Source organism: Pelodiscus sinensis, chromosome 24, assembly GCF_052426305.1.
Source record: "Pelodiscus sinensis isolate ZL-2025 chromosome 24, ASM5242630v1, whole genome shotgun sequence".
Lineage (NCBI taxonomy): Eukaryota > Metazoa > Chordata > Testudines > Trionychidae > Pelodiscus > Pelodiscus sinensis.
The window spans coordinates 2,108,928-2,134,789 of record NC_143075.1 but is presented as its reverse complement, the minus strand read 5'-3'; the positions used below and the strand labels follow the sequence as shown (position 1 = coordinate 2,134,789).

The following is a 25,862-nucleotide window of genomic DNA, read 5'->3' as shown; positions in this document are numbered from 1 at the left end:
AAACCCAGAGTTTCTCGGTGCCTTGGCAGCCCTGGGCAGACACGCTGTGTGCGCGGGGAGGGCGGAAGGAATTGGTGACCCCCCTGCCCCCACTAGGTGCTTGGCTTGTACTGAGCATGCTTAGTAACACCGCTGCAGCTGCTGTCCTCAGTCTGCCCCCCCCCCACGCTCTCACTTCCCCCATCACAGCTCCCCCCCAAATGGCGGGAGCAGGCCCAGGCAGTGTACCGGGGAGGTGGCGATGGGACTGCGCTTGTGGCAAACGGCCCTGCCTTCCTCTCCAGCCAGGCACAGTCCCGGGGCTGAGTTTGGGGGGGGGAGCGGTCCTGGCACCCCTAGGCACAGGCCAGACCCAGGCACATGCTGCCACCAGCGCCCAGTGGCAGGGCAGGCAGGACTCGCCTCGGGCCTGGCCCGGAGCAGGGAGGTCGGGCAGGCAGGACAGGGCTGCCCTGCCAGGCTGCGGGGTTCCCCCTGCTCTGAGTGATGCGGTCAGCAGGGCTCCCAACCCATTGTCAGGCCCCTCCAACGCCTGCTCGGCCCTGGGCACGTCCCCTGGCTCAGCGCCTGCCAGCCCTGCTGCTGCCCGGGCTCCAGGGACTCAGCCAAGCGTCGGGGCCAGCCTAGAGGGTTTAACCCCTTCCTGGCCTGGGCTGAGCGCCGGGGGAGGGGACGCTCCCCGCGGCTCCTGCCATTCCCCAGACAGGGCGGAGGGAAGGAGGAGCCGCCCTCGGGGTGAGATCGCTGCGCGCTCCTGCCGCCGCCTGGCTGCAGTTCCCCGGAGGCCGGAGGCAGGGAGGGCTGAGGAGCCGCCGGAGAGTCTGACCCGGGGGACGGGACGTGCCAAGAGCAGGGGCCATGCTGCGCTGTGCGCCGCGGAGTGCCCGGGAGCCCCAGCCAGCCTGACAGCCGGAGCGAGGGGTGGCGGGGCGGGAGACCCCAGGCACCGTCCCTGGGCACGAGACACCACGGACAGTTCCTCGGCCGCAGCGCAGGAGGAGACCCGGGGCGCAGCGCAGGAAGGATCCCGGGGCGCAGCGCAGGAGGGGGCCCGGGGCGCAGCGCAGGAGGAGACCCGGGGCGCAGCGCAGGAAGGGTCCCGGGGCGCAGCGCAGGAGGAGACCCGGGGCGCAGCGCAGGAAGGATCCCGGGGCGCAGCGCAGGAAGGGTCCCGGGGCGCAGCGCAGGAAGGGGCCCGGGGCGCAGCGCAGGAAGGATCCCGGGGCGCAGCGCAGGAAGGGTCCCGGGGCGCAGCGCAGGAAGGATCCCGGGGCGCAGCGCAGGAAGGGTCCCGGGGCGCAGCGCAGGAAGGATCCCGGGGCGCAGCGCAGGAAAGGTCCCGGGGCGCAGCGCAGGAAGGGTCCCGGGGCGCAGCGCAGGAGACCCAGGGCGCAGCGCAGGAGGAGACCCGGGGCGCAGCGCAGGAAGGGTCCCGGGGCGCAGCGCAGGAAGGGTCCCGGGGCGCAGCGCAGGAAGGATCCCGGGGCGCAGCGCAGGAGGGGGCCCGGGGCGCAGCGCAGGAAGGGTCCCGGGGCGCAGCGCACAGGTCTGGCAGTGCCCGGCCGGCAGCTCCTGGCCCGGGCTCGCCCTCCCGGCAGCGCGGCGCGCTCCAGAGGCTCGGCGCGGCGGGCCGTCCCATGGCGCCCCCGGGCTGGTGAGGGGCCGGTCGCGGCGATGGCCCTGGAGCGGGCCCTGCTGGCCGCCCGCCAGGGGGACGTGGACACCCTCAAGTCGCTGCAGGCGGAGGGGCTGCTGCAGCCGGGGCTGCGGGACGCGCTGGGCGCCTCGCCCGCTCACCACGCCTCCCGGGCCGGCAAACTCAACTGCCTGCGCTACCTGGTGGAGGAAGCGGCGCAGCGGGGCAACAGCCGGGCCCGCAACGGGGCCACCCCGGGCCACGACGCGGCGGCCACCGGCAGCCTGGCCTGTCTCCAGTGGCTGCTCACCCAGGGCGGCTGCAGCGTCCAGGTGGGCACCTCGCGCGGCCCCTCCGCCCTCCCCGGGCTCAGCCCCTCCCTGGCTCTGGGGCACCGGGGGGCGCAGGGCGGGGCTCAGGGGCGCGGGGAGGGGGGACCCAGAGCCACGGACCCAGCTGTAACCGAGCCGGACCCGCCTGGAGCCAGGGGCTGGGCTGCCCCCAGTGCCCTGGTGCCTGCGCCCGGCCTGCAGGGGTGGCACTGGCTGGTGGGCACCGGGGGCTCTCCCCTGGCCAGGTCGGGCTCGCTGGCTGCGGGCAGCGGCAGGGGCTGTGCTGTGCCCTGCGGGAAGGCAGGGAAGCCGCGCTCCAGGGCCGGGCACCGCCCGCTGGGCTGGCAGCAGGGCAGTGGCACTGGGCACCCGTCGCCGCCGGGCACTCATGGCCCCCGGGGTGGCCGAAGACGGGGAATGTCACCAAAGGGGAGTCACAGGAGCAGGCCCCTCCCGGCTTGCGGCTGCCCTTGCATGGCTGGCTGGGCTAGTGGTGAGCGTGTGTGTCTATGACTGTGTGTGCGTGTGTGCATGTGTGTCTCTGTGTGTGTGTCTAAGTGTGTCTGTGTGTGTCTATGATTGTGTGTGCATGTCTGTGTGTGTGTGTGTCTAAGTGTGTCTGTGTGTGTCTATGATTGTGTGTGCATGTCTGTGTGTGTGTGTGTGAGTGTCTGTGTGTGTGTGTCTGTGTGTGCATGTCTGTGTGTGTGTGTGTCTAAGTGTGTCTGTGTGTGTCTATGACTGTGTGTGTGCTTGTGTGTGTGTCTGTGTGTGAGTGTCTAAGTGTGTCGGTGTGTGTGTGCGTCTGTCTCTCTGTGTCTGGACACGGGATAGTTGATCTTGCTCTTGGGGACGTGGTGGCCTGTGGCAGAGGAGCCGGCTTCCCCGGAGGCCAGAGGCCCTGGCAGGATGGCGGGTGCCAGGTAGCTGCCTCGGTGAAGGGGACGGTCGCTCCCTCGAGGGAGCTGGAGCTCGGGCTGGCAGGAGAGCAGTGGGGCCAGCGCCTCCCGGATTCGCACCCCGGCTCCCACCCCCAGTCTCTGCCTGGCCTCGGGCTGTGAGCCGTGCCCCAGCCCCACACAGGCTAAGGGCACTGCCCTGAGGACAGGTGGGGGGCTGGTCCTGCCCTTCCTGCCCCACACGCTGCGCTTGGCTGGGGTGCCGGGTCCAGCCCTGGCCCAGACGCGCGAGGTGATGCTGGGTGAGCCACATGCTCATTTGTCGTGCTCACAGCCCTGGGCCCAGCGCGCCGCCGCCCTCCGTGGCAAGGCCGCAAAAGGCAGGGGCCGAAGCACAGAGGGCAGGGACCTGCTCCGGGAGCTCTGCCGCCCCTCTGCTCATGGCCGTGCCCCGGTGTTGCCGGGCAGCCCGAGCTTCCGCTCTTGCCTGCTGCTTCCAAGCGGGGTGCTGGTGGGCAGGCTGTCCCGGGGCCCACCGGGCGGGTCCTCACAACCAGCCATGGCATGTCCCGAGGGCTGTTCGCCAGCTCCAGGGCGCCTTGCAAACACCCGCCAGCATTGGTGCAGCACGCTCCCCTGCCTCTTGCCTGCGCAGGGGCTGGGACCGATCGGGAGTCGCTGGCTCGTCGTTTGCTGAAAGGATCAGAGCCCCTCCGCCGCTCGCCCCTGGGCTGCTGGCCCCGAGTCACGGCAGAGACCAGCTGAAGGGGAATCCAAGCAAAGTCCTGGCCCTGCAGGGCTCCCTGGCGGCCCTGGGTCACTCCCAGTGCCAGGCCCACGTGGCTATGGCGCTCAGGGCCCAGCGGCAACGCCAAATCGCCAAATCATAACCTTCCCCGTTCCCGCTGGGGGCTAGTTCCTCAGATGGGCCATGCAAACCATGAACTGCTGGCTGGTCACCTTGGTCAGGGAGCGAGGGGAAAGTGCCGTTTGCTGCTCTCCTCGCTCTGGTGGGGAGCACAGGGGGCAGACGAGCTGTGCGCTTTGCTCTTGCTCCCTGACAGGAGCAGCAGAGGGAAGAGCAAATAGCCCTGGTACGAATCCTTGGGGGGCCTCCCTGCCCCCACAGTCCCCTACCCAGAGCCCCTCCTCACCCCAGACTCTGACTCTTGCACCCCCCCCACTCCCAGCCCCCTGCCCTGAGCCCCTCCTTAAGGACCCGAGCAGTGTGCTCAGAAACGCTCTGGAGAAGGGGTAATCAGGCAGGTGGCCACATTTGCAGATGCTGCAGCATTTCTCAAGATAGTTAATTCTTCAGCTGCAGAGGGGCCTCACAAAACTGGGTGCCTGGGCGACAAAATGGCAGGGGAAGTTCAATGCTGATAAATGCAAAGTAATGCCCATTGCAAGCCGTAATCCCAACTCGCCATATAACATGAAGAGGCCCAAATTAGCTGTTAATTTAGTACAAGAAAGATCTTGGAGTCCTTGTAGATGGTTCTTTGCAAACATCCACTCGGGGCAGCGGCAGGCAGAAAAGCAAACCGGATGTTGGGAATTATTCAGAAGGGAATACAGAACAAGACTGAAAATATCGTATTGCCTCTTTAGCCATCCATGGCCCGCACCTTGAATCCTGCGTGCAGACGTGGTCGCCTCATCTCAAAAAAGATCTATTGGCTTTGGAACAGGCTCAGAAAAGGGCAACCAAATTGATCAGGGGTTTGGAACGGGAGAAGAGAGTTTAATAAGACTGGAACAAAATACAGGGCTATGTAGCACTTTAAAGACTAACAAGATGGTTTATTAGGTGATGAGCTTTCGTGGGCCAGACCCACTTCCTCAGATCATATATACCAAGGGATACAATTAAAAAATGAACACATATGAAAAGGACAAATCAAATTTCAGAACAGAAAGGGGATGGGGGGGGGGAGGAGGTAAATGTCTGTGAGCTAATGATATTAGAGGTGATAATTGGGGAAGCTTTGGTATATATGGTTGTGACAATTTTCTTCCATTATTTGATCTGAGGAAGTGGGTCTGGCCCACGAAAGCTCATCATCTAATAAAGCATCTTGTTAGTCTTTAAAGTGCTGCATAGTCCTGTATTTTGTTTCAGCTACACCAGACTAACACGGCTACATTTCTATCACTAATAAGACTGGGACTTTTCAGCTTGGGAAAGACTAAGGGGGGATAAGATAGAGGCCTAGAAAGGTATGGCTGGTGTGGAAAGAGTAAATAAGGAATGAAGACAGGGTGAATCAAGCCCTAAGGCCATAGAGAAGTCCTCCCAGCAGGCTAGAGTGGCTGTGGAACACCCAGCCAATCAGGAGCCAGAGGGACTATATAAGAAGCTGCAAGACTCAGGGCAGCCCAGACCTGAAGGCTGGTGGAACCAAGGATGGCTCAGAGTGGGGAGCTGTTTAGGTCATTGCCTCGAGGAGGGAAAGCTCACAGACTTCAAGGTCAGAAGGGACCATTATGATCATCTAGTCTGACCCCCTGCACAGTGCAGGCCACAGAATCTCACCCACCCCTCCCAGAATAATCCTCTCACTAGATCTCAGATATTGAAGCCTTCAAATACTTTGAAGGCCCCAAGATGCAGAGAATCCTCCAGCTGTGATCTGTGCCCCATGCTACAGAGGAAGGCGAAAAACCTCCAGGGCCTCTGCCAATCTACCTTGGAGGAAAATTCCTTCCCGACCCCAAATATGGCGATCAGCTGAACCCTGAGCATGTGGGCAAGACTCACCAGCCAGACACCCAGAAAGTTCTCTAGAGTAACTCCTATCATCCCTCCATTGGCCTATTCCCACTGATAATAAGACTCTGGGGGCACCGCTCTCCTCGTGAGTGGGGAAGCAGACTGAGAGCCTGTGCTGGACTCAAGACCCTGCAGAGGGCACTGGGATGGGCCCCTGTTAGAGGGGCACCCTGGAAGTGGTTTGTGACTGTGCACAAGGGAGAGCGGCTTGGCCAGAGGGCTGAGTAGCCACAAGGCTTTTAAAACTGAGGCAGTGCAGGAAAGCGTATGCAGCCAAAAAGGGGGGTCTTGTGGGAGGTGAGTGCCGACCCCGTTCCAGGCAATGTTATTTACTCCTTCCCATAACACAAGAGTTACTCAATGTAATGAATAGGTGGCAGGTTTGAGACAAACAAAAGGAAGTACAAAACACACAGTCAACCTGTGGAACTCCTTGCCAGAGGATGTTGTGAAGCCCAAGACTTTAACAGGGTCCAAAAGAAGCACTAGCTAGATTCCTGGAGGTTAGATCCATCAATGGCTATTCGCCAGGGTGGGTAGGGTGGTGTTCCTGGCCTCTGTTTGTCACAGCTGGGAATGGCAACAGGGGCAGGGTCACTGGATGAGTCCTTGCTCTGTTCACTGTCTCTGGGGCACCCGGCACTGGGCACTGGGCAGCCAGGACCCTGGGTCTGACCCCGCCTGACTGTGCTTGTGTCTCTGGACAGGACGACTCGTGGTGGCATTGGCAGTGGCTGCTTGGGAGCTTTGGAAGCCAGGCCCCGGGGGTTGGTTTCTGCAGCGCAGCTGGGATCGCTGAGGCGGCTCGGAGCTTTCCCAGGGTTCTGGGCAGCCAGGCTGGGCCAAGCGTAACGGGCTCAGCCAGCTGTTGCCAGTTGCCTGTGGGCTGAGGAGAAGCAGTGACTTGGGCCAAAGGCCCCCTGCTCACCTGGCCTTTCTCCCATCTCCTGCTGCTGATCCCGGGTCCCTCCCGGCCGGGCAGGTTCCCTGGGGGCGAGGGGTGTGGCAGGCCGGTGTCACAGCGGGCAGGGGGTGCAGAGCGAGAGGACGTGAGTGAGGAGTCACATCCCCGCACTGGGTGCAGAGCTCCCTCGGGGCCGGATCCAGCGGGACGTGCCCTGCCCCTCCAGACGTCTGCCCTGAGTTACGAGGCTGGTGTGCTGGGCCATGGCAGACGCCCTAGTGCCGCTCCTGGGAGTGCCACCGGACACCTCACTGATGCTGTGACCCCTGAAATTCCCTCCCTGCAGCCCACTGGCCCCCGAGCCATCGCACTGCACACGGGTGATGGGGCGCGGACGTGGCAATTCAGTGGCACTCAACCTAGTTTGTACTCAGCCCGTCCCGTTGTCAGTGCCCAGGGCTCCTGCCGGTAGATGGGACCGAGCTCGGCAGCGGGTTCATGGAGTCAGACCATTTTTTCCATTCATGTGCAGAGTGAATTTTGTTGTGTGCACTGAGGCAGGTGCGGAGGGGCACCACCAGCAGGAACACTGACTGTGGGCACCCTGCTAATCAGTGGGTGGCTGCCGTCAGCGTTCGGGGATCCGATGAAACCGCCCCAAGGCTGGGCGCGGTGTTTCCGGGTGGCCCAGACATTGCTGACGCCAAGGGCAAGCGCCCCGCTGACTGCCGCAGGGGGTGGCCGCAGGGCTGAGATGCCCATGGGGCCGTGCCAAGGGGCTCGTGCTGTCGGGGAGCCCGGCCGCTGCGTTCCGTCGATGGGTCGTTCCCCGGGGCCGCGGTCGGAGCAGGCACCGAAAGGCTGAGCCGCTGCTGCAGCTTGAGCGGTGCAGACGTGGGCTGTTGCGACACAGCTGTGGGCAGCAGGGGAGATGAGGAAGCAGGGGGCAGGTCAGCCCCACGAGGCGCTATCTTGGCTGAATTCCATTTGCTGTTTGCTCCACGGTGTCGGGAGCGCTGTGACCGCCGGGGCTGTGCGTAACCAGGCGACCGCCTGCCCGGCAGCCAGCTCAGCATTGCTCTCCGCTCTGGCTGCGGGGAACATGCCAGCTCCCCTGGCGCGGGGCCCGGCGGGGGCAGGCCAGTGCCCAGGAGGAACAATCGGCGAATTGTCCGAGCCGGGGCTGTAGCTAGGGGGTGACAGGCGCAAGCTCCCACGGGTGCCCTCTGGTGAGAGGTGATACGTGCCAGTGGCTTGCCCAGGCCGTCCCAGGCTGCAGGCTCCTCGGGCCGGCCTGTCGCTGGGTGTCCAAGAGCCCCGCCGTGTTCGCAGGGAGGTTTTGCAGCGGGTGGCGACGGCCCCGCGCGTGTCTCGGCACGAGAGGCTGAGCGTGCAATTGCCAACTCCCTGCATTCGGGAGTCGTGCGTCGGGCTCTGGCGCTCACGAGGCCAGCTTCAACATCCCGCCCCTCGGAGGGAGTCGCACGGGCAGGGTCGTCTGGCCTTATGGCGCGCTCAGGGCTCGCGGCCAAGTTTCGCTCCCAGCCACCTGGGCTAGAAGCTTCCTGCCTGTTAATGAAAGCGCAGACCCCTCCCCCCTCCCCCGAATAAATCACCTGACTCTTGCAGCTGGGTCCTTCAAACACCCAGTATCACAAGACTTGCAATCGTCACCTGACGTGGCAGCAGTGCCGGGTGGTGCAGCGTGGCGGGGAGAGCCCATTCCGGCCTGCCCGCTCGGTTCTGGTGAGGTTGGGTTGCCGTGAGCCGTCCGGGAGGGGCTGGGGGAGCTTGTACAGGGCAGAGCTGGAGGGCCAGGGCCAGGCCAGGCAGTGTGAGCACATGGCGATGGAAAAGGTTTCTTGTTGCCTAAGATGGATAAGTCGGTGAGCCTGACGGGTCGCTGCTCTCCTCGCCGCTCTCCTCGGCCCCTTTCACTGCTCGCAGGGGCGCTCTGGCTGCCCCGACAGCTCCCCAGACGGCTCCCCAGAGCGCCCGAGTGGTTCACGGCTCCCCAGACGGCTCCCCAGAGCGCCCGAGTGGTGCACGGCTACCCAGAGCGCCCGAGTGGTGCACGGCTCCCCAGACGGCTCCCCAGAGCGCCCGAGTGGTGCACGGCTCCCCAGAGCGCCCGAGTGGTGCACGGCTCCCCAGATGGCTCCCCAGAGCGCCCGAGTGGTGCACGGCTCCCCAGAGCGCCCGAGTGGTGCACGGCTCCCCAGAGCGCCCGAGTGGTGCACGGCTCCCCAGATGGCTCCCCAGAGCGCCCGAGTGGTGCACGGCTCCCCAGATGGCTCCCCAGAGCGCCCGAGTGGTGCACGGCTCCCCAGAGCGCCCGAGTGGTGCACGGCTCCCCAGACGGCTCCCCAGAGCGCCCGAGTGGTGCACGGCTCCCCAGATGGCTCCCCAGAGCGCCCGAGTGGTGCACGGCTCCCCAGAGCGCCCGAGTGGTGCACGGCTCCCCAGATGGCTCCCCAGAGCGCCCGAGTGGTGCACGGCTCCCCAGACGGCTCCCCAGAGCGCCCGAGTGGTGCACGGCTCCCCAGAGCGCCCGAGTGGTGCACGGCTCCCCAGACGGCCCAAGTTGTTGCCCGTTGGGAGCTGAGTCACCCCATGCAAAGAGGGAAGAATTAACAGGCTGCAATGCTGGAGCAAGGCCAGCGCCGGGGGCCCTGGCTGTGCGTAGTGATGGGGCTTCAGCTCTGAGCGTCCGACCTTATTCTCGGATGTGAGTCTCCTTTGGGCTCCAAGCAGGCCTGGCGCTAGGCACAGATTCTCCCCCCCCACCCCCCAGCTGTCTGGCTCGTTTTGGGTTTGAAGTTTCCCTGCCGAGGGCGAAGGTCCCAGACCTGCGGCTGGGCTGTTCTGAAGCCCTGGTTCCATCTCTCATTCCAGGGAGTAGCTTGTTCGCATGCAAATAGACCAGTGAGCAGAGCTCCCTGTAAGCTGCTCACGCGCGTGTGGTTGCTCAGGAGAGTCAAATGCTGCCCAGCTGATTAGCAGCGCGCCCACAGCCTGGGTTTGTTTGTATCAGTGGTGCACGTCTGCACATCTCAGTGCACATAACAAAATTGATTCTGCACATTCATGGAAAAAATCTGCGCCTGGATGGAAGAGATCAGCCTGGCAGAGCTGGGAAGGTAGAGCACAGCTGGCTGCACATCTGTCGCTCTCCTGCTCTGATGCCCTTCAGAAGGGGCTTTGTGCTGTGTCTGGCTCCGGGCAGCTGAAGGTGATGGCCAGGGAGCGGGCCTCCCCAGCACACACCCCCGCACGCCCAGCCCTGTGTCTCCGGCTCTGTGGGCACTGCTCGGACGTGCAGAGCGCGGGCGCACGGTGTTACGGCGGGAGCAGCACCAAGAGGGGAGCAGTGGGGGGCAAGAGCGTCTCACAATAGCCCGTGTCTGCTTCTAGCCAGGGCACAGTCTCTGCCCCCCTGAGACATACGCACAGACACACGCAGGGGCACACACACGCACAGACACACGCAGGGGCACACACACGCACAGACACACGCAGGGGCACACACACGCACAGACACACGCAGGGGCACACACGCACAGACACACACACACTGGTATCCCCGTTCCCTTGGATACAGGACACTGGGTTGGGTGTTGCTTTAGCAGCTCTGGGCTGCTCCCTCTCCGCACCCCCACCCTTCCCATTTCCTGGCCGGGGTCCTCCTGCAGCTGCCCGTCCCTCCTGCATCCAGGAGCTCCGGGCTACCGAAGGCCTCTATAGCCTTCCCCCCACCCTCCCGACCCCAGCCCCGCCCTGCCGTGGGCCTGCCCTCTGGCCTCATGCCTCCTCCAGCCTTTGGCCTCTGGGCTGAGTCTCCCGAAAGGGGCCTTGTGTTTATTTAATGCAGGTCGGGGGGGGGCGATGCCGACGCTCTCCCACAGGGAACCCGGAGCATCCCCTGAACTCATCTCAGCGGCTACTGACCACTCCTAGGCCACGCTGAGGGCAGGCTGCCACTGGGCCGCCCCACCCACGCAGCCGTTGCTGAAACGCTGCACGAGGCAGGGCGAGAGGCCGGCCCTGCACAGCTGTGAGCCTGTGGAGGTGCAGCCCAGCAAACCCGTGTGCCGCGAGCCACTGCGAGCCGCCGCCGCGAGCCATGAGCCGCTGCTGCAAGCCGCCCCGTGCTGCGCGCCACCGCGAGCCACCGCCCTGTGCCGCACTGGTGACTGGAACTCTGTCATTCTGCAGGACACAGACAATTCCGGTGCCACCGTCCTGCATCTCGCCGCCCGCTTTGGGCACCACGAAGTCCTGGACTGGCTACTGCGCTTTGGAGGCAGCGACCCCACGAGAGCCACGGATACGGGCGCGCTTCCTCTCCACTATGCTGCAGCCAAAGGAGACCTCCCTTCCTTGCGACTCCTCTTAGCGCACTGCCCCAGGTGAGAGCCTTTTCGGGGGGGCGGGTTGCAGGGAGCTTGGCCGCTTGCTGTCAGCTGGCTCAGAAGAGCTAGGGCCGCTGTCACGCTCCGCTGGGTGCAGCTTGCGCACCACCGAGCCGGCCCCAGGACTGGCTTTCTGGAGTCCTCACTGCTCACGCTCTACCCACAGCGTCGCTCACACGCCGGCCCTTGGCCCTCCAGCCGGGAGCAAAACCGAATCTGTCCCAGCTGCCGAGTCAGCCAGGGCGAGACCTCCTGGGAACGTGCGGATTTGTGACTCCCCGTTTGTACAGGGGTACAGTTGTCGGCTGACGCTTGGATTTGTGAACCAGGCAAAGGGTCCCCTCACCCCGGCACGGCTCCTTGGGCTCTGGGTCTAGAATCCCAGCACCTGCTCTTGGCGTGCGAATTCCTCGCAGCCCAGGCGGCCTGGTGCGCCGTGGGCACGGCTGGGGAGAAATACTAAGGGACCCGTAGTGGCCAGTGTCGGGATTCACATCAGACGTGCTTTGGGGCTCTGGTGTGGGCAGTGATTACACGGCGGTGCAAGCGCCGATGCCCCAGTCCATGGGGCCTCGCTGTCGCCGCTTGCACCTGGGCAAGGTGCGTGGGAAACGCTGCCAGAGCGGAGAACTGGGTGTGCCTGGCGCCGGCCGGCTGCACCACGAGCCTTTTGCTTCCCTTTGGTCCTGTCCTCTGCGAGCGGCCCCATCCTGACTGATGCTTCTCACAGCACTTGGCAGCGAGAAGTGCTGCCTGGTCCTCATGCGGATGAAAGGCCTGCTCTCGCTCGCACGCACACATGCCGGGGCTGCTCTCGCTCGCATGCCTGCTCGCACGCACGCATGCCGGGGCTGCTCTCGCTCGCACGCCTGCTCGCACGCACGCATGCCGGGGCTGCTCTCGCTCGCACGCCCGCTCGCACGCACGCATGCCGGGGCTGCTCTCGCCCGCTCGCACGCACGCATGCTGGGGCTGCTCTCGCTCGCATGCCTGCTCGCACGCACGCATGCCGGGGCTGCTCTCGCTCGCACGCCCGCTCGCACGCACGCATGCCGGGGCTGCTCTCGCTCGCATGCCTGCTCGCACGCACGCATGCTGGGGCTGCTCTCGCTCGCATGCCTGCTCGCACGCACGCATGCCGGGGCTGCTCTCGCTCGCACGCCCGCTCGCACGCACGCATGCCGGGGCTGCTCTCGCTCGCATGCTCGCTCACGCACGCATGCTGGGGCTGCTCTCGCACGCACGCCCGCTCGCACGCACGCATGCCGGGGCTGCTCTCGCTCACTCACATGCACGCTGGGGCTGTTCTCGCTTGCACTCTCGCTCGCACGCACGCATGCCGGGGCTGCTCTCGCTCGCACGCCCGCTCGCACGCACGCATGCCGGGGCTGCTCTCGCTCGCACGCCCACTCGCACGCACGCATGCCGGGGCCTCTCTCGCTCGCACGCCCGCTCGCACGCACGCATGCCGGGGTTGCTCTCGCCCGCTCGCACGCACGCATGCCGGGGCTGCTCTCGCTCGCACGCCCGCTCGCACGCACGCATGCCGGGGCTGCTCTCGCTCGCACGCCCGCTCGCACGCACGCATGCCGGGGCTGCTCTCGCTCACTCACATGCACGCTGGGGCTGTTCTCGCTTGCACTCTCGCTCGCACGCACGCATGCCGGGGCTGCTCTCGCTCTGCCACTCAACACGCAGCGTTGCTGCTGAGAAACCTTTGTGACACCGGGGCTGGCTGGGGCCGTGACAGCTTTATCGCAGCGGGAAGTCAAACCTGCATTCTTTATTACCCCTAACAAAGGGCGAGGGGCCGGGTGCGCTCTGGTGATGGAAATGTTGCTCCTTCTCGCCAGCGCGGCTGAGGGGGTTTGTGGCCTGCGCCTTTGGAGCAGGGTGATAACACAGGCCCTTTGTCTGGCCCATAGTTATGTAAATGGCTGAGGCGGCCCTGCGGGAGGAGACAGGCTGCTCAGATGTGCGGCGAGACAGGCCGGCTGTTGTGGAGGGGCTGTGGGCCGCGGCGCGTGGGCAGGGGACGCGTTCTCTGCACGGTCACACCCAGGGCAGTGGGGTGTTTCCCCCTGGATATTCCAGAGTAAGGTCAGAATCCCAGGGTGTCTGGGGAGAGGCCAGGCCGCGGGCCAGTCCTAGCCAGCCCGGCGCCCAGCGAGTGCTGCTTATGGCCCGGCCAGCCTGAGTCCTGCTCTCGGGGGCTTAGCACTTGCTCCACCCCCAGCTCTCCATCGGGGCTTCCCAGGAGCGGTGCCCGTGGCTGCGAGGCCATCCGCGTGTGGCGACGGCGCACGGCGTAGTGAGCCGGAAACGCCACACGCCCTGAGAGCGCGGCCCAGACGCGGGACGGCCCTTGGCGCGGGGGCGAATTTCACCTGCGCCGTAATCTCTCTTCTCTGGCCATGACCCCGTCCCAGGCTTAATGCTCCCACCTGGTGATTAAAATACAGAGACGTCTGTCCCCGAAATAGCTGCATTCTCTCGCGCCAGGGGAAGGGGCTTCCAGCTCCTGACGGGCCCCTGTGGGGTGTGGAACCGGCGTGCAGGCCGGGGCGCCAGAGCAAGTGTAAACCGATGGTGGGGAGAAAAGCAGGTCACCCAAACGCACGGCTCTGTGCCCCGCGGATTACACCTCCTCTAATCTGATTTCCTGTGATGCTGGGGCTATAAATACCCCGCGCACTTCGCCGCAGGCTGTGGGGCTCTCCGCAGACAGCTTCTTGCCAAATGGGAGAGGGGAACCGAATACCCCCCCCCATAACAGCATCCAAAATGCAGCCACCTCTGGCCCTGAGCCAGTTTCGGCAGCAGAGCAGCAAGCTCCCAGGCAGCGGCAGCCTGGGGCAGGCCAGAGTCAGCCCCTCCCAGAGTTACTCCGGGCCAGAGCCCGCCCCGCCGAGCCAGGGCTGCAGGTGATGATGAGGCTGGCACCAGGGACCATACGCATCTGGCAGGCAGGGCGTGAGCCAGGGCGGGGCAGCCATGTGAGCCAGATGTGCTGGTGTCTGTGCACGGGCTGGGGCCTTTCACTGCACGGGAGCCGGTGCCAAAGCCGGTTCCACCCTCCCCATTTTCCTGTCACGGCCCCGGAGCAAGCGGCGCGTTCCCTAGCGGGCGGGCTGGGCACCGCCATGCGCCCAGCCCAGCACGGGCGTCCTGCGGGGGCGGGGCAGGCGAGGTGAGGCCCGGGGCCGTGCGGCAGCGGCAGGAAGCCCAGCGCTTCCCCGGTGCTGGTGGAGACAGAGCGGCCCTTGGCCGGGGAGGCGGCTGCTGGACAATCGGGGTGCGGGGTAACAGCCCCCTCCCTTCGGCGCCGGGGGCCACAGCTGGAGTGTCGTGTCGGGCTCTGGCCCCGCTACAGAAGGGATGTGGGCGCACGGGAGAGGGGCCAGCGGAGGGGAAACGCCGCGGGGGCTGGAGCGCATGGCCGATGAGCAGAGGCTGCGGGATTCGGGTTTGTTCAGTCTGAGAGGAGAAGAGCGAGGGGGTCGGAGAGCAGCCTGCAGCTCCCTGTGGGGGGTCCACAGAGGATGGAGAGGGGCTGGTCCCAGTGGGGCAGATGGCAGAACAAGGAGCAATGGGCTCAAGTTGCAGTGGGGGAGGTCTAGGTTGGAAATTAGGGAAAGCGATTTCCCTAGGTGGGTGGGGAAGCGCTGGGCTGGGTTCCCTGGGGAGGGGGGAAGCGCTGGGCTGGGTTTCCTGGGGGGGGGGGGGAAGCGCTGGGCTGGGTTCCCTGGGGAGGGGGGAAGCGCTGGGCTGGGTTCCCTGGGGGGGGGGGGGGAAGCGCTGGGCTGGGTTCCCTGGGGGGGGGGGGAAGCGCTGGGCTGGGTTCCCTGGGGGGGGGGGGGAAGCGCTGGGCTGGGTTCCCTGGGGAGGGGGCTGGGCTGGGGGGGGGGGAGCGCTGGGCTGGGTTTCCTGGGGGGGGGGGGGAGCGCTGGGCTGGGTTCCCTGGGGGGGGGGGAAGCGCTGGGCTGGGTTCCCTGGGAGGGGGGGAAGCGCTGGGCTGGGTTCCCTGGGGAGGGGGGGAAGCGCTGGGCTGGGTTCCCTGGGGAGGGGGGGAAGCGCTGGGCTGGGTTCCCTGGGGAGGGGGGAAGCGCTGGGCTGGGTTTCCTGGGGGGGGGGGGAAGCGCTGGGCTGGGTTCCCTGGGGAGGGGGGAAGCGCTGGGCTGGGTTCCCTGGGGGGGGGGCGCTGGGCTGGGTTCCCTGGGGGGGGGGGGGAGCGCTGGGCTGGGTTCCCTGGGGAGGGGGGGAAGCGCTGGGCTGGGTTCCCTGGGGGCGGGGGAGCGCCGGGCTGGGTTCCCTGGGGGGGGGGAGCGCTGGGCTGGGTTCTCTGGGGGGGGGGGAGCGCTGGGCTGGGTTCCCTGGGGGGGGGAGTGCTGGGCTGGGTTCCCTGGGGGGGGGGGAAGCGCTGGGCTGGGTTCCCTGGGGGGGGGGAAGCGCTGGGCTGGGTTCCCTGGGGGGGGGGAGCGCTGGGCTGGGTTTCCTGGGGGGGGGGGAGCGCTGGGCTGGGTTTCCTGGGGGGGGGGGAGCGCTGGGCTGGGTTTCCTGGGGGGGGGGGAGCGCTGGGCTGGGTTCTCTGGGGGGGGGGAGCGCTGGGCTGGGTTCCCTGGGGGGGGGGGAGTGCTGGGCTGGGTTTCCTGGGGGGGGGGGGGAGCGCTGGGCTGGGTTTCCTGGGGGGGGGGGAGCGCTGGGCTGGGTTCCCTGGGGGGGGGGAATCCCCGTCCCTGGAGGTGTGTAAGTCCCGGCTGGCCGTGGTCCTGGCTGGGATGACTGAGGCGAGGTTGGTCCTGCTCCTGGGGGGCTCTTCCTGCCCTGGGATCCCAGGAGTGTCTGGATGCAGCTTGCCAGAGGCCGCCTCTGCTCCCTGATGGGCCTCTCTGTGGTGCTCCCCCATGGGTCTCCGTGTGCGCTGGGCAGGGACAGGGCGAGCCTTGCGCCACGCCGGGTGGGGCTGCCACGTTTCCCAGCTGACGGGCAGCGCAGTGCTCAGGACTGGACAGGGCCCTGGGGTCACTATCTCGTCCCTGGCTGCTGGCAGGCTGCTGCGCAGGGCACACCCAGCCAGCCCCGCCCCACTCGATGGGCTGGCAGGCGTCACTTGGCCCTCTGGGGCCCAGAACTCCCCCCTGGATTTCCCCTGGGGACGGAGCGGGCGGCTGGAGGGGCCCATGGAGGATGCTGAGAGGGTCACCTAAGCCAGGAGGGCTGGCCAGGCTGGTGGAAGCGGGAGAACATCCTCCAAGCCCTTTACATGCCAAACCTCCACCCAGCAGGGCTTCCTGCAGCCAGGGCCTGCTGTGGGCCTCCCGACCGCCAAGCCCCAGCGCCCTCCCGCTGCCCCCAGCCTCTGCCTCTCCAGACCCAGCTGCTCAGGGCTCCCTGCTGCCTCCCTGCCTGGGTCCCTTCCCCCAGCAGATCGCGACGGAGCCTGAGCTTGCTCAGCCCGGGCCGGCTGCCAGGGAGACAAGCACGTGGGACAGCCTGGGGTTCACTGCGCCGGTGACGTGGGGTCCCGCGGTTCTGATTGCTGACGCAGGGGCCCTCCCATTGCCCCTCCTCCCCTGAATTCTCCATACGCTGCTGAGGAGCCGGCGCGGGGGAAGGCTGAGGCCCCTCCAGCGTGCCCGAGGGGTCTGATGGGATGGGCTGGCTCCGGCCGCTTTGTCCTCTGGAAGAGCCAGGCCCAGTGAGAACCAGGCGCTTTCTGGCTTGAAGCTGACCCGGTCTAGAGCGTCCAGCCCTGCCCTCCTGAGCCTGGCGTCTAGGGCACAGCGATGGTGCCTGGCCACCGTGACCGAGGCTGGGGGGCGACCTAGGTGTGACGGACCGGGCCGTGTCTGGGCACAGCTTAGGGCGTCCGCTCAGGGCGAATTGCTCAAATCCGGGGCTCTTTACAGTCCCCCTGACTGGCGACCTCTCCAAACAGGCCACAAACCAGTCTCACAGAGCGCTTCAGCTGCCTGCCTGAAGCCTCCCGAGCAAAACCCCTCCGACACCCCAGCAATATCCGTGCCCCAGATGGCCCCGGGCCTATACACAGGTGGGGGGTCCTAGCACCCAATCCCACCTACCCCGAACAAGTCCTGTCCGGTTCCAAGAAACCAGCCACAGATCCCTGGTCAATTTACCCTCTGGATCTTACCCACAAATCACGCTGGGCCAATCCTTTAGAATCTAAAACTAAAGGTTTATTAACACAAGAAAGAAAAGCCTGAGAGTAAGGTTATTAAAGTACAGTACGTTACATGCACCGAATCTCCCAGTCCTCGATGCAGGCTCTAGCAGAGATGTTGCAGCTGCTGGTTAAAAGTCCTTATTGCACATCCTGCGATCAGGATGGGTTCACAGGTCTTCCGGGCTCTTCAATCCCTGCAGTGCTGCCTCTGGGATGAAGTGCTGAGCTGAGAACAAAATGGCATCGACCACATGGCCTCTTTATACCCTTCCTGGCCTCTTCTAGTATGTAGCAGGTCACCTGGTCCTCAGCCTCTCTGCTGGCAGCTCTTGGGTCTCCGCCCTCCTGCTTTAGGTGTGTCTTTGGGCCATCAAGGGCCATTGTTCCACAGGGCTTTGCTACTCATCCTGTCCATAGCCATGCTCAACCACATTCACAGAAATATTCAGCTTCCACACAAATTACAGATTCCTACCTACACACACAGACATTATACACTCACATAAATAGCGTACATAAGATCAACAAACAATAATCTCCCATTCAATACCCCACATGGCTCCCCCCACACCAATTTCTGGGGGCAACACCCCCACCTAGGGGTGCAGCAGCGATCTGGCTGCTTCCCTCCAACTCAGTAACGTGACACTAGGGAAGGGGCCAGAGGGCGCCCCCCTGGGGCTGTGCTCTGCAGAGTCTCTCTCGGCCGCGCTGGCTCGGGGCACCAGCATTGCGGAGCGGAGGGACACAAAGGAGCAGAAGGGGCACCGGGCAGGCGCCAGCGCGTGGTACGTGGCACGGCAGTTTCCGCGTTGCCCCGGGTGGTTTGCAGGGCCTGCTGCCCGGGTATAAACCCCGGCTCCGGTTTTATCAGCCAGGGACAGGTCAGGGCACTTTTCCCTTTTCGGTGGAAACCCAGACTATGGGCGAATGCTTCTGGCTGTCCCGCGCGGTGTGCCCATCAAAGGGGATTCACCCGGCGTGCCTGCTCCGAAGCAGCTGTCTTCTCTTCGGGGCTGTTCTGTGCCCATCCTTTAAACCTGCCCCAGGCCGTGTACTTCGGCAGCATCACTGCTCCGGGGCTGCGGCGCACTCAGGCCGGTAGGACCGGAGACGAGCTCCGGGGCAGGCGCGCTCAGGCCGGTAGGACCGGAGACGAGCTCCGGGGCAGGCGCGCTCAGGCCGGTAGGACCGGAGACGAGCTCCGGGGCAGGCGCGCTCAGGCCGGTAGGACCGGAGACGAGCTCCGGGGCAGGCGCACCTGCCAGGCCGACACGGCCGTGTGAGCGTTCCCCTTCATGCGCCAAGCTGCGGCCACAGAGCAGGGACAGCCCTGCAGCAGCTGCCGCTCACTCGTGCGCCCGACTGCCCTCCAGACCCGGGCTCCAGGTCCCATGAGCTGCGGAGGGTCTCCCCACCGAGCACGTAGCGTCCTGCTCAAGCGAGAGCCCTGGCCCATTCCTGCTCCACGCTGCGGCCAGCCCAGGGACGCAGGCCCAGCCCCACTAGCCCGGGCAGGTGCATACCAGCACGCCGCGTGGATTACAGTGTCTTGGGCGGGCGGCGTCTGTGGTGGGGCGGAGCAGGCCGAGGCTGGGAATGCTGCGCCGATTGCGGGGCGACGCTTGAGCCCAGACGGGCGAGGGGCAAGCTCGGAGACCCCTGGCGTGGCTTGGCGAGGGGAAGGGCGAAGCGAGGCAGGTCAGCTGTAGGGCCGGGGTTGGGGCTCCCTGGGAACGGCTGGAGAGCCGTTTGGGTTCAGACTCCCAGTGAAATCCATGCAAGTGATATGACAGTCCCCCACGTCCCCCCTTATCAGTGGGAAAAGACTTCACAGCCCCCTCCCCCAGCAGAAGAAGGGTCCCTGTGCTTTGCCACGGAGGCTGTTAATTACCCCGGCTCAGTCGCAGGCCCGTGGCGTGCAATGCCACGCTTCTCCTGCACTCGCTTCTCCGCTGGCTAAGAAATCCCATCAATTATTTACCTGGTGAGCTCACTGGGCTCGCAGCACCTTCTGCTCGCTGGCGGCTCCATTACAGAGCCCTGACATTCGATCTGGGGGAGCTGCAGCACCGGCTCGCAGGTGGGAGGCAGCGGCAAGCGGCGTGGGGGCGGCAGGGGCTTGGATGGATACCGCAGACCCACGCCAGGTGGCCAGGCCATTCAGGGCTGCAGAGCGGAGCCCGCAGAAGCCAGGGAATGCCAGAAGCCAGGTTCCTCTGTGCGCTTGAGGCAGTCAGCAACCGGTAGCAGTAGAAGGTTTTTACCTTCCGTGTGGGCCAGCGCGAGAGGGTGATGAGCCGCAGCTTTCCCGGATTCCATTCCATGCCCAGGGCAGGAGGGGTCTGTAGTTGCTCCGGACTCTTGTGTCCCCATCACTCCCCCACCCTACTCGCACATGCCTGACTCCTGCCCACCCCCTGTGGCCCATCACCTGGCCTTGCCGCTGCCCCACCTTCTGCATCCCCGTCAGATTCCCTCCCCCTCCTCCTCCTCCTCCTCCTCCTCCATGCTGCCTGGGCGTTTGGGGCCTGCTTGTCAGAGCTCGAAAAGTGGTTGCAACTGGGTGGATTTCACAGGGCCAGCACCAGGCCCCTCCCTGCACCCAGGGCACTGGGCACCAACCAGTCGATCGGGATCTACCAGTCGATCTTGGAGCCTTGGACAGGGGATCCTGACTGGTTTGGCCAAGAGGCTATCGAGTGCAGCACTTCAGCCGCCCCTCCCCCCACGGCTGCGCATCTCCTGCCCTCTGCCTTGGAGCTGCCCCTCCCCTGGGAGCCTCCTGCTTTCTGCGCAGGGCAGGGGAGGGAGAGGAGGGCGCTGGTGTCAGGGTGCCCCCCTCCCACGCTGTGTCCTTTCTCCACAGAGCAGAGGGGGGCACAACAGGACTGGGGATGGAGTTTGCTGGCTGCTTTTCGGAGTGGTCCAGGGCCAGGGTAGGGGTGAGCCTGCCTTAGCCCCATGGCACCCCCACCCAGGAGCCACCGGAGGAATGCAGTGCCCTGCTGGAGCCCACATCCCCAGCTCCTACCCGTCATGAACCCCCTGGAGCACCCCTGCATCCAAACGCTGTCCCAGAGCCTGCACCTAGACCCCCCTCCTACGTCCCAACTGCCCTCCCCAAAAGCAGCTCAGAGCCCCTCCCACACTCCAGATCCCTTCATTCCAGACCAGAGCCTGCCCCCCAACCCTCTGCCCCAGCCTGGGGAAAGTTTGTGAGGATGGGCAAGAGAGGGAGGATGGAGTGAGATGGGGCGGGGCCTCGGAGAAGGGGCGGGAAGGAGGCGGGGCCAGGGGGTTTATATTTGAGGTAGATCTTGGCCTGCACTTGAATTCAAAAAGTGATCTTTTGCCTGAAAAGGTTGGAGACAACTGACCCAGCCAAGCCACTCGGCCCTCACACTCCTCAGCGCCTGCCCCACTGCGCTTCCCCCAGCGGCTCTCGCACCCCGAGCACAGGCACCTCTGCACACGCGGGAGGACTGACCCGCCCATATTCCCCTTGTTGCTTTTTTCCATAGAATCGTCGAAATGCAGGGACCTCGAGAGCACAGGGCCGAATTGCAGGGCCGTCCCCAGGCATGTGCAACTGTGTAGGGCACCTGGTGTCACGGCTCACAGGTGGCGCCACACTTGGCCCCTCGGCTCCTGGGCGGACGCCCCCCTCCAGTGCGGGAGCCCCCTCCTCTCCAGCAGCAGCGAGACGGCCCTTTCTCAGGGAGTCCGCTCCAGTGCAGCGACCCTCTCTCGGGGGGCCCACTCACACCTGGGGGTCTGCCCCTCCGCCTCTGGGACGGTGCCTCTCAGGCCCGTCAGCCGCCTGCCTCCGCCATGAGCCCCCCGAGGGGTCCCCTTCCTCTGGCCCCCGGGGCCTCCGCTCCCAGAGGGAATAGCGCCAGAGCGACTATCAGCCAGCACCAAACAGGCGGGTTTATCGAGCTTTGAACAGCAACGGATCCCTCCGGCCAGTCGGCCTGGGCCTCAGCCCCCACGTCAGCCCCCCCCTGCAGCCAGCTGAGTCCTACCTGCTCTGCCCTCAGTCCCCAAAAACAGCCCCCGTCTCCCAGCAGAGCCTCCAAGATCCCCAGCAACAGCCCCTCCCCTGGCCATTGTCTTCCCCCAGGTAAGAGGGTCGCCTGGCCCCTCTCTTCTCCGCCCCCCTCCCCATCCAGTGTTCTCCCCTCGCTGGGGTCAGCTGGGGAGGGGGAGAGATGTAGAATCCCAGGGCTGGAGGAGACCTCAGGAGTCGAGTCCAGCCCCCCGCCCAAGGCAGGACCAACCCAACTCAATCAGCCCAGCCAGGGCTTGGTCAAGCCGAGACTTAAACACCTCTAGGGATGGAGATTCCAACCCTCCCTAGGGAACCCATCCCAGCGCTTCCCACCCGCCTAGGGAAATCGTTTTTCCTAATCTCCAACCTAGACCTCCCCCCCTGTGACTTGAGCCCATTGCTCCTCATTCTGCCACCTGCCGCCCCTGAGACCAGCCTCTCGCCAGCCTCCCTGGAACCCCCTGCAGGGAGCTGAAGGCTGCTCTCCGACCCCCCTCGCTCTTCCGCCGGCTCTGTGAAGCAACTAGCCCCTCGCCAGAGGAGGCAGAGCCACGACCGGGATGGGAAGGGAGGGGGGCATTAAGACCCAGCAGTGCCCCAAATGGAAGGGTGCCCTACGCAGCTGCCTAGTCTGTGTCTGGGCCAGGGCAGCCCCGCCTTGGGCGTCTCCTGACGGAGTTACCAGGAGGGTCCCCTTTGCTGGGGATGCTGGTGCCACCTTGCCCTCTGTGCCCTGGCACAAGGGGAGGCACTCGCGACAAGTGGGCAGTCCCGGGCCCTGAGCAGTGGGAGGTGCCCAGTACTTGGCACCCGTCTGAGCCCAGCTGCCAGATTGCTGGGGGCGGGGGACCTGCCGGCTGACTCCAATGCCAAGGGCCGTCTGCCTCCCGTATTTCTCACGGCTCCTTCCTTGCAGGGTACAGTGGGCCCCGAAACGGACCCGAGCCGGCCAGCAGGGCCCCTCCGCGCCCGCCCCTCTCGGCCCAGCTACTTCTGCCCCGGCGAGGCAGGTCCGCTTGGGCCTGGGCAGAAGTGGGGTGAAGCCCCCCGCTTGGCTTCTGGGGACATGGGCCGGCTCCTGCCCACACGCGGAGCCCCCCCAGCCCAGAGACGGCATCCAGCGTGAACCATGACATGAATCGGGGGGCGCGTCAGGGACCCCCCAGGCCTGCGCCCCGTCCGCAGCAAGACGAGACCCCGCCAGCCCGTAGAACGGGGGGTTATCGCTTCTCCCGGACACAGCCCAGCCCAGACGTGACGTGGGTACGGGAGACAGGGGCTGGCAGCCTCCGACCCCTTGGGGTGGGTCCAGCCCCCCGGGAGCAGGGGGGACTCCTGGGCTGGCCCCTAATCTGCATATCTAACCCCCTCCCCCGCCCAGGCTCGAGCTGCAGGCTTTGTCTCGTTAATTCTTAATCAGCTTGGCCAGTGGGATCGGGCCCAGCCGCTGGTTTCCGTTGTGTTGGGATCGCTATGGCAACCCGGCAGGGCAGGGGTCTGGGCGCGGGGACGGGGACCGGGCGGGCGGTGATCCCGGGTTACCCCGCCCCTCCTAGCTCTGCTGGGGGGACGCGGCTCCGGCCAGACGAGACGGAGGCAGGGGAGCAGCGCCGGGGCGGGGAGGGAGGGCCCCCAGCCTGGGGCCCTGGGCAAGGAAGGGGCAGCTCTCCCCTCCTGCGAGCCGCCCGCCTCGTATCCGCTGGCACGGCCTGGCCGGAGCCTGGACCGGGGGGGACCGTGGCCCTGGCCGTTTGTCCCAGCGGCAGGCAGCCCCCGGCACTGGGCCCTGCCCCAGCGGTGCTGAGCCTCCCACGCTGGCTGGCGGAGCAGCGACGTGCAGACAGGGAAGGGCGCCCAGCTCCGGGGGCTCCGGATTCCCTTCGCCCTGCGCTGGAGCCGCCCTTGCCAGGCCCCGACGGGGGTAAAGTTCGCCTCCTCGCAGAGGGACGGGAGAACCCACCTTCCCAGCGGGGCGATGCCTAGGCCTGGGGGCCGCTCCCCGGAGCCCCCACTGTGCTGGTGTTTCTCCGGGCCCGCCCGCGGAGCTGCAGCGAGGGAGCCGCCAGGCCCCAGTGCCGTCAGCCTGGCGCTCAGGCCGTGGCTCCCGACCCCCGGCCCGCAGGAGCCCAGCCGATCATGGCGCTGCCGGTACCGGCTCTGTGTGGGCGTCGCGGCTGTGGCTTGTCTCTGCCTGCTGGGGCCGGGGCAGAGCGAGCCGGGCTCTGCCTGGGTCTGTGCAGCACCGGCCCCGTTAGGAGCCCCCCTCAGTCAGAGGCCCCCTCAGCCCTTGGCGGCACCTGGCGGTCCCTAGGCAGCAGCCCAGTGAGGGAGGCTCTGCGCCAGGTGCCTGCCTGGTCCCAGCGCTCGGTGCCGGGAGTGGGTGTTGGCCGTGCACCAGGGCTCCGGCTCCGGCTCGGTCGCTGCCGTCCCTTGTGAGGCTGCAGAGCGAGGCGCTCGATATGGGAGCAGGGCTCCGGAGCGGGATTGACGGGTGTGTTAGTGACCGCAGGCCCCGGGCTCTGCTCTCCTCTGGACGGCCACAGGGCCCTGCCGGGCTGAGCGAGCACCAGCCCCGCGGAGCAGGCTCTGAAACGCCCCCGGGGAGCAGCCCCCGAGCTGCCCATTCACCGGGGGAAAGGCAGCTCCTCGCAGGCGCCGGCACGCTGGGCCCCAGGCAAAGCTGCCGCTTGCAACAAATGCAGCTGGGGGGTTCAAAGGCCTTTGGGCCGATGCGTCCGGGGCCTCCAGGTCTCGCGCAGGCGGCACCTTTCACCCCGGGCCGAGGGAGGAGAAAGGCCCTTGCCCGTTGCCGAAAGCTGGGTCCGCGCCCAGCCCAGCGCCCGCTTTGCTGCTGGTGTTTCTGGCTGGCATCTGCCCCGCGGAGGGCAGGGTGGGCACCTGGGGCAGCAGCTCGGCCCCTTCCGCTTCCCAGATGGAGCTGGCCAGCCCCATGCAGCGCAAGGATCCTGCACAGCCAGGCTCCCGGCCCGGCATCTGTGCCCTTTGCAGAGCCCTTCTGGGCATCTCAGCTGAGCAGCAAGGCCGGCTTCTGGCTCGTGCGCCTGGATCGCTCCCCTCTGCTGGGGGCAGTGGCAGAGGCAGTGGGAACAGGGGGGTGCTGAGCCCCTTGCCCTGTGCACCCCCACCAGCTGAGGCCAGGCCAAAGCCCAGCACACGGGGCCGACAGCAGGGACCCCTGGCCAGGTCCCAGAGCCCCGGGGTGCTGTGGCGCCCCCCACCCCCGGAGTTCCGGCGCCTACGTTCGGGGGCCACCAGCTGTGCTAGCAGCGCTCGAGGTAACCGTCCCGCATGCAGACAGAGCTGCCTTGCGGCCCGGGGCTGGGCGGGGGGGCCATGGGCGGGCAGAGAGCCGCAGAGCCAGCAGCTGGTGCAGAGACAATCCGGAGCCCCCGCCAGATGGCAAAGCACTTTACGCGCACGGTCAGTATGCTGAGTGCCCGGGCGCAGGCTGCGTTAAGCAAACCTGAACCAGCCCTGATTAACCCATTCTAGATTACCTGGGAATTGGCAATTATGGGTTTAAAATGGGCCCGTTCACACGATTAGCGGCTAAGCTGGTCAAGTGCCATTAGCAGGGAGTTAATTAACAGATTTAATATGTTAAAAACAGAAGAACATTAAGTGCTGCCCACATCTGGCCCTTTGTGTGTGTCCATGGGCCTGCTGCTATGGCACACAGCCCTGGCCGGGGTCTGTGGAGGGGGAGGGGGCTGCCCAGGGCAGTGCACAGGCAGCAGTGTGGCCTGGCGGTGGTGTGCTGGCCTGGCGGTGGTGCACCTGGCCTGGCGGTGTGTTGGCCTGGCGGTGGTGCAGCTGACCTGGCGGTGGTGCGCCTGGCCTGGCGGTGGTGCGGCTGGCCTGGCGGTGTGTTGGCATGGCATTGGTGTGCCTGGCCTGGCGGTGGTGCGGCTGGCCTGGCGGTGTGTTGGCATGGTGGCGATGTGTTGGCCTAGCGGTGGTGCGGCTAGCCTGGCGTTGGTGTGGCTGTCCTGGCGGTGTGTTGCCATGGTGGCGGTGTGTTGCCAAGGCGTTGGTGCGGCTGGCCTGGCGGTGTGTTGCCATGGTGGCGGTGTGTTGCCAAGGCGTTGGTGCGGCTGGCCTGGCGGTGTGTTGGCATGGTGGCGGTGTGTTGCCAAGGCGTTGGTGCGGCTGGCCTGGCGGTGTGTTGGCATGGTGGCGGTGTGTTGCCAAGGCGTTGGTGCGGCTGGCCTGGCGGTGTGTTGCCATGGTGGCGGTGTATTGCCATGGTGGCGGTGTGTTGCCAAGGCGTTGGTGCGGCTGGCCTGGCGGTGTGTTGCCATGGTGGCGGTGTGTTGCCAAGGCGTTGGTGCGGCTGGCCTGGCGGTGTGTTGGCATGGTGGCGGTGTGTCGCCATGGCAGTGGTGCGGCTGGCCTGGCGGTGTGTTGGCATGGTGGCGGTGTGTTGCCATGGCGGTGGTGCGGCTGGCCTGGCAGTGCACGCAGGGCGGCAGTCTGGGCGGGCTGGCAGGAGCTGTGATGCGTGCGGGGGCAGCAGGCTCGCGCTGCAGAGTGGAGGGAGACAGTCCCTGGGGCTGTGACAGTCCGGCGTGCGCTGCCTTTCCTGGAACGAGCGGCGTTCCGTGGGCCGAGTGGGCGCATTGCTCGGCTCTCCTGGCCCGCGCT

The 25,862-nt window shown here is 66.1% G+C and overlaps 1 protein-coding gene across 1 annotated transcript in view; it reads left to right on the top strand.

Moving 5' to 3' along the window:
* The first annotated feature begins 1,530 nt into the window (after nucleotides 1–1,530).
* ESPN (espin) overlaps nucleotides 1,531–25,862 on the top strand; it is an 84,653-nt gene continuing 60,321 nt past the window's right edge. The window contains exons 1-2 of the mRNA XM_089773057.1: nucleotides 1,531–1,968; nucleotides 10,760–10,953. Coding sequence (XP_089629183.1) covers nucleotides 1,675–1,968; nucleotides 10,760–10,953 — 488 coding nt within the window. The 5' untranslated portion in view covers nucleotides 1,531–1,674. The remainder of the gene's footprint in view (nucleotides 1,969–10,759; nucleotides 10,954–25,862) is intronic.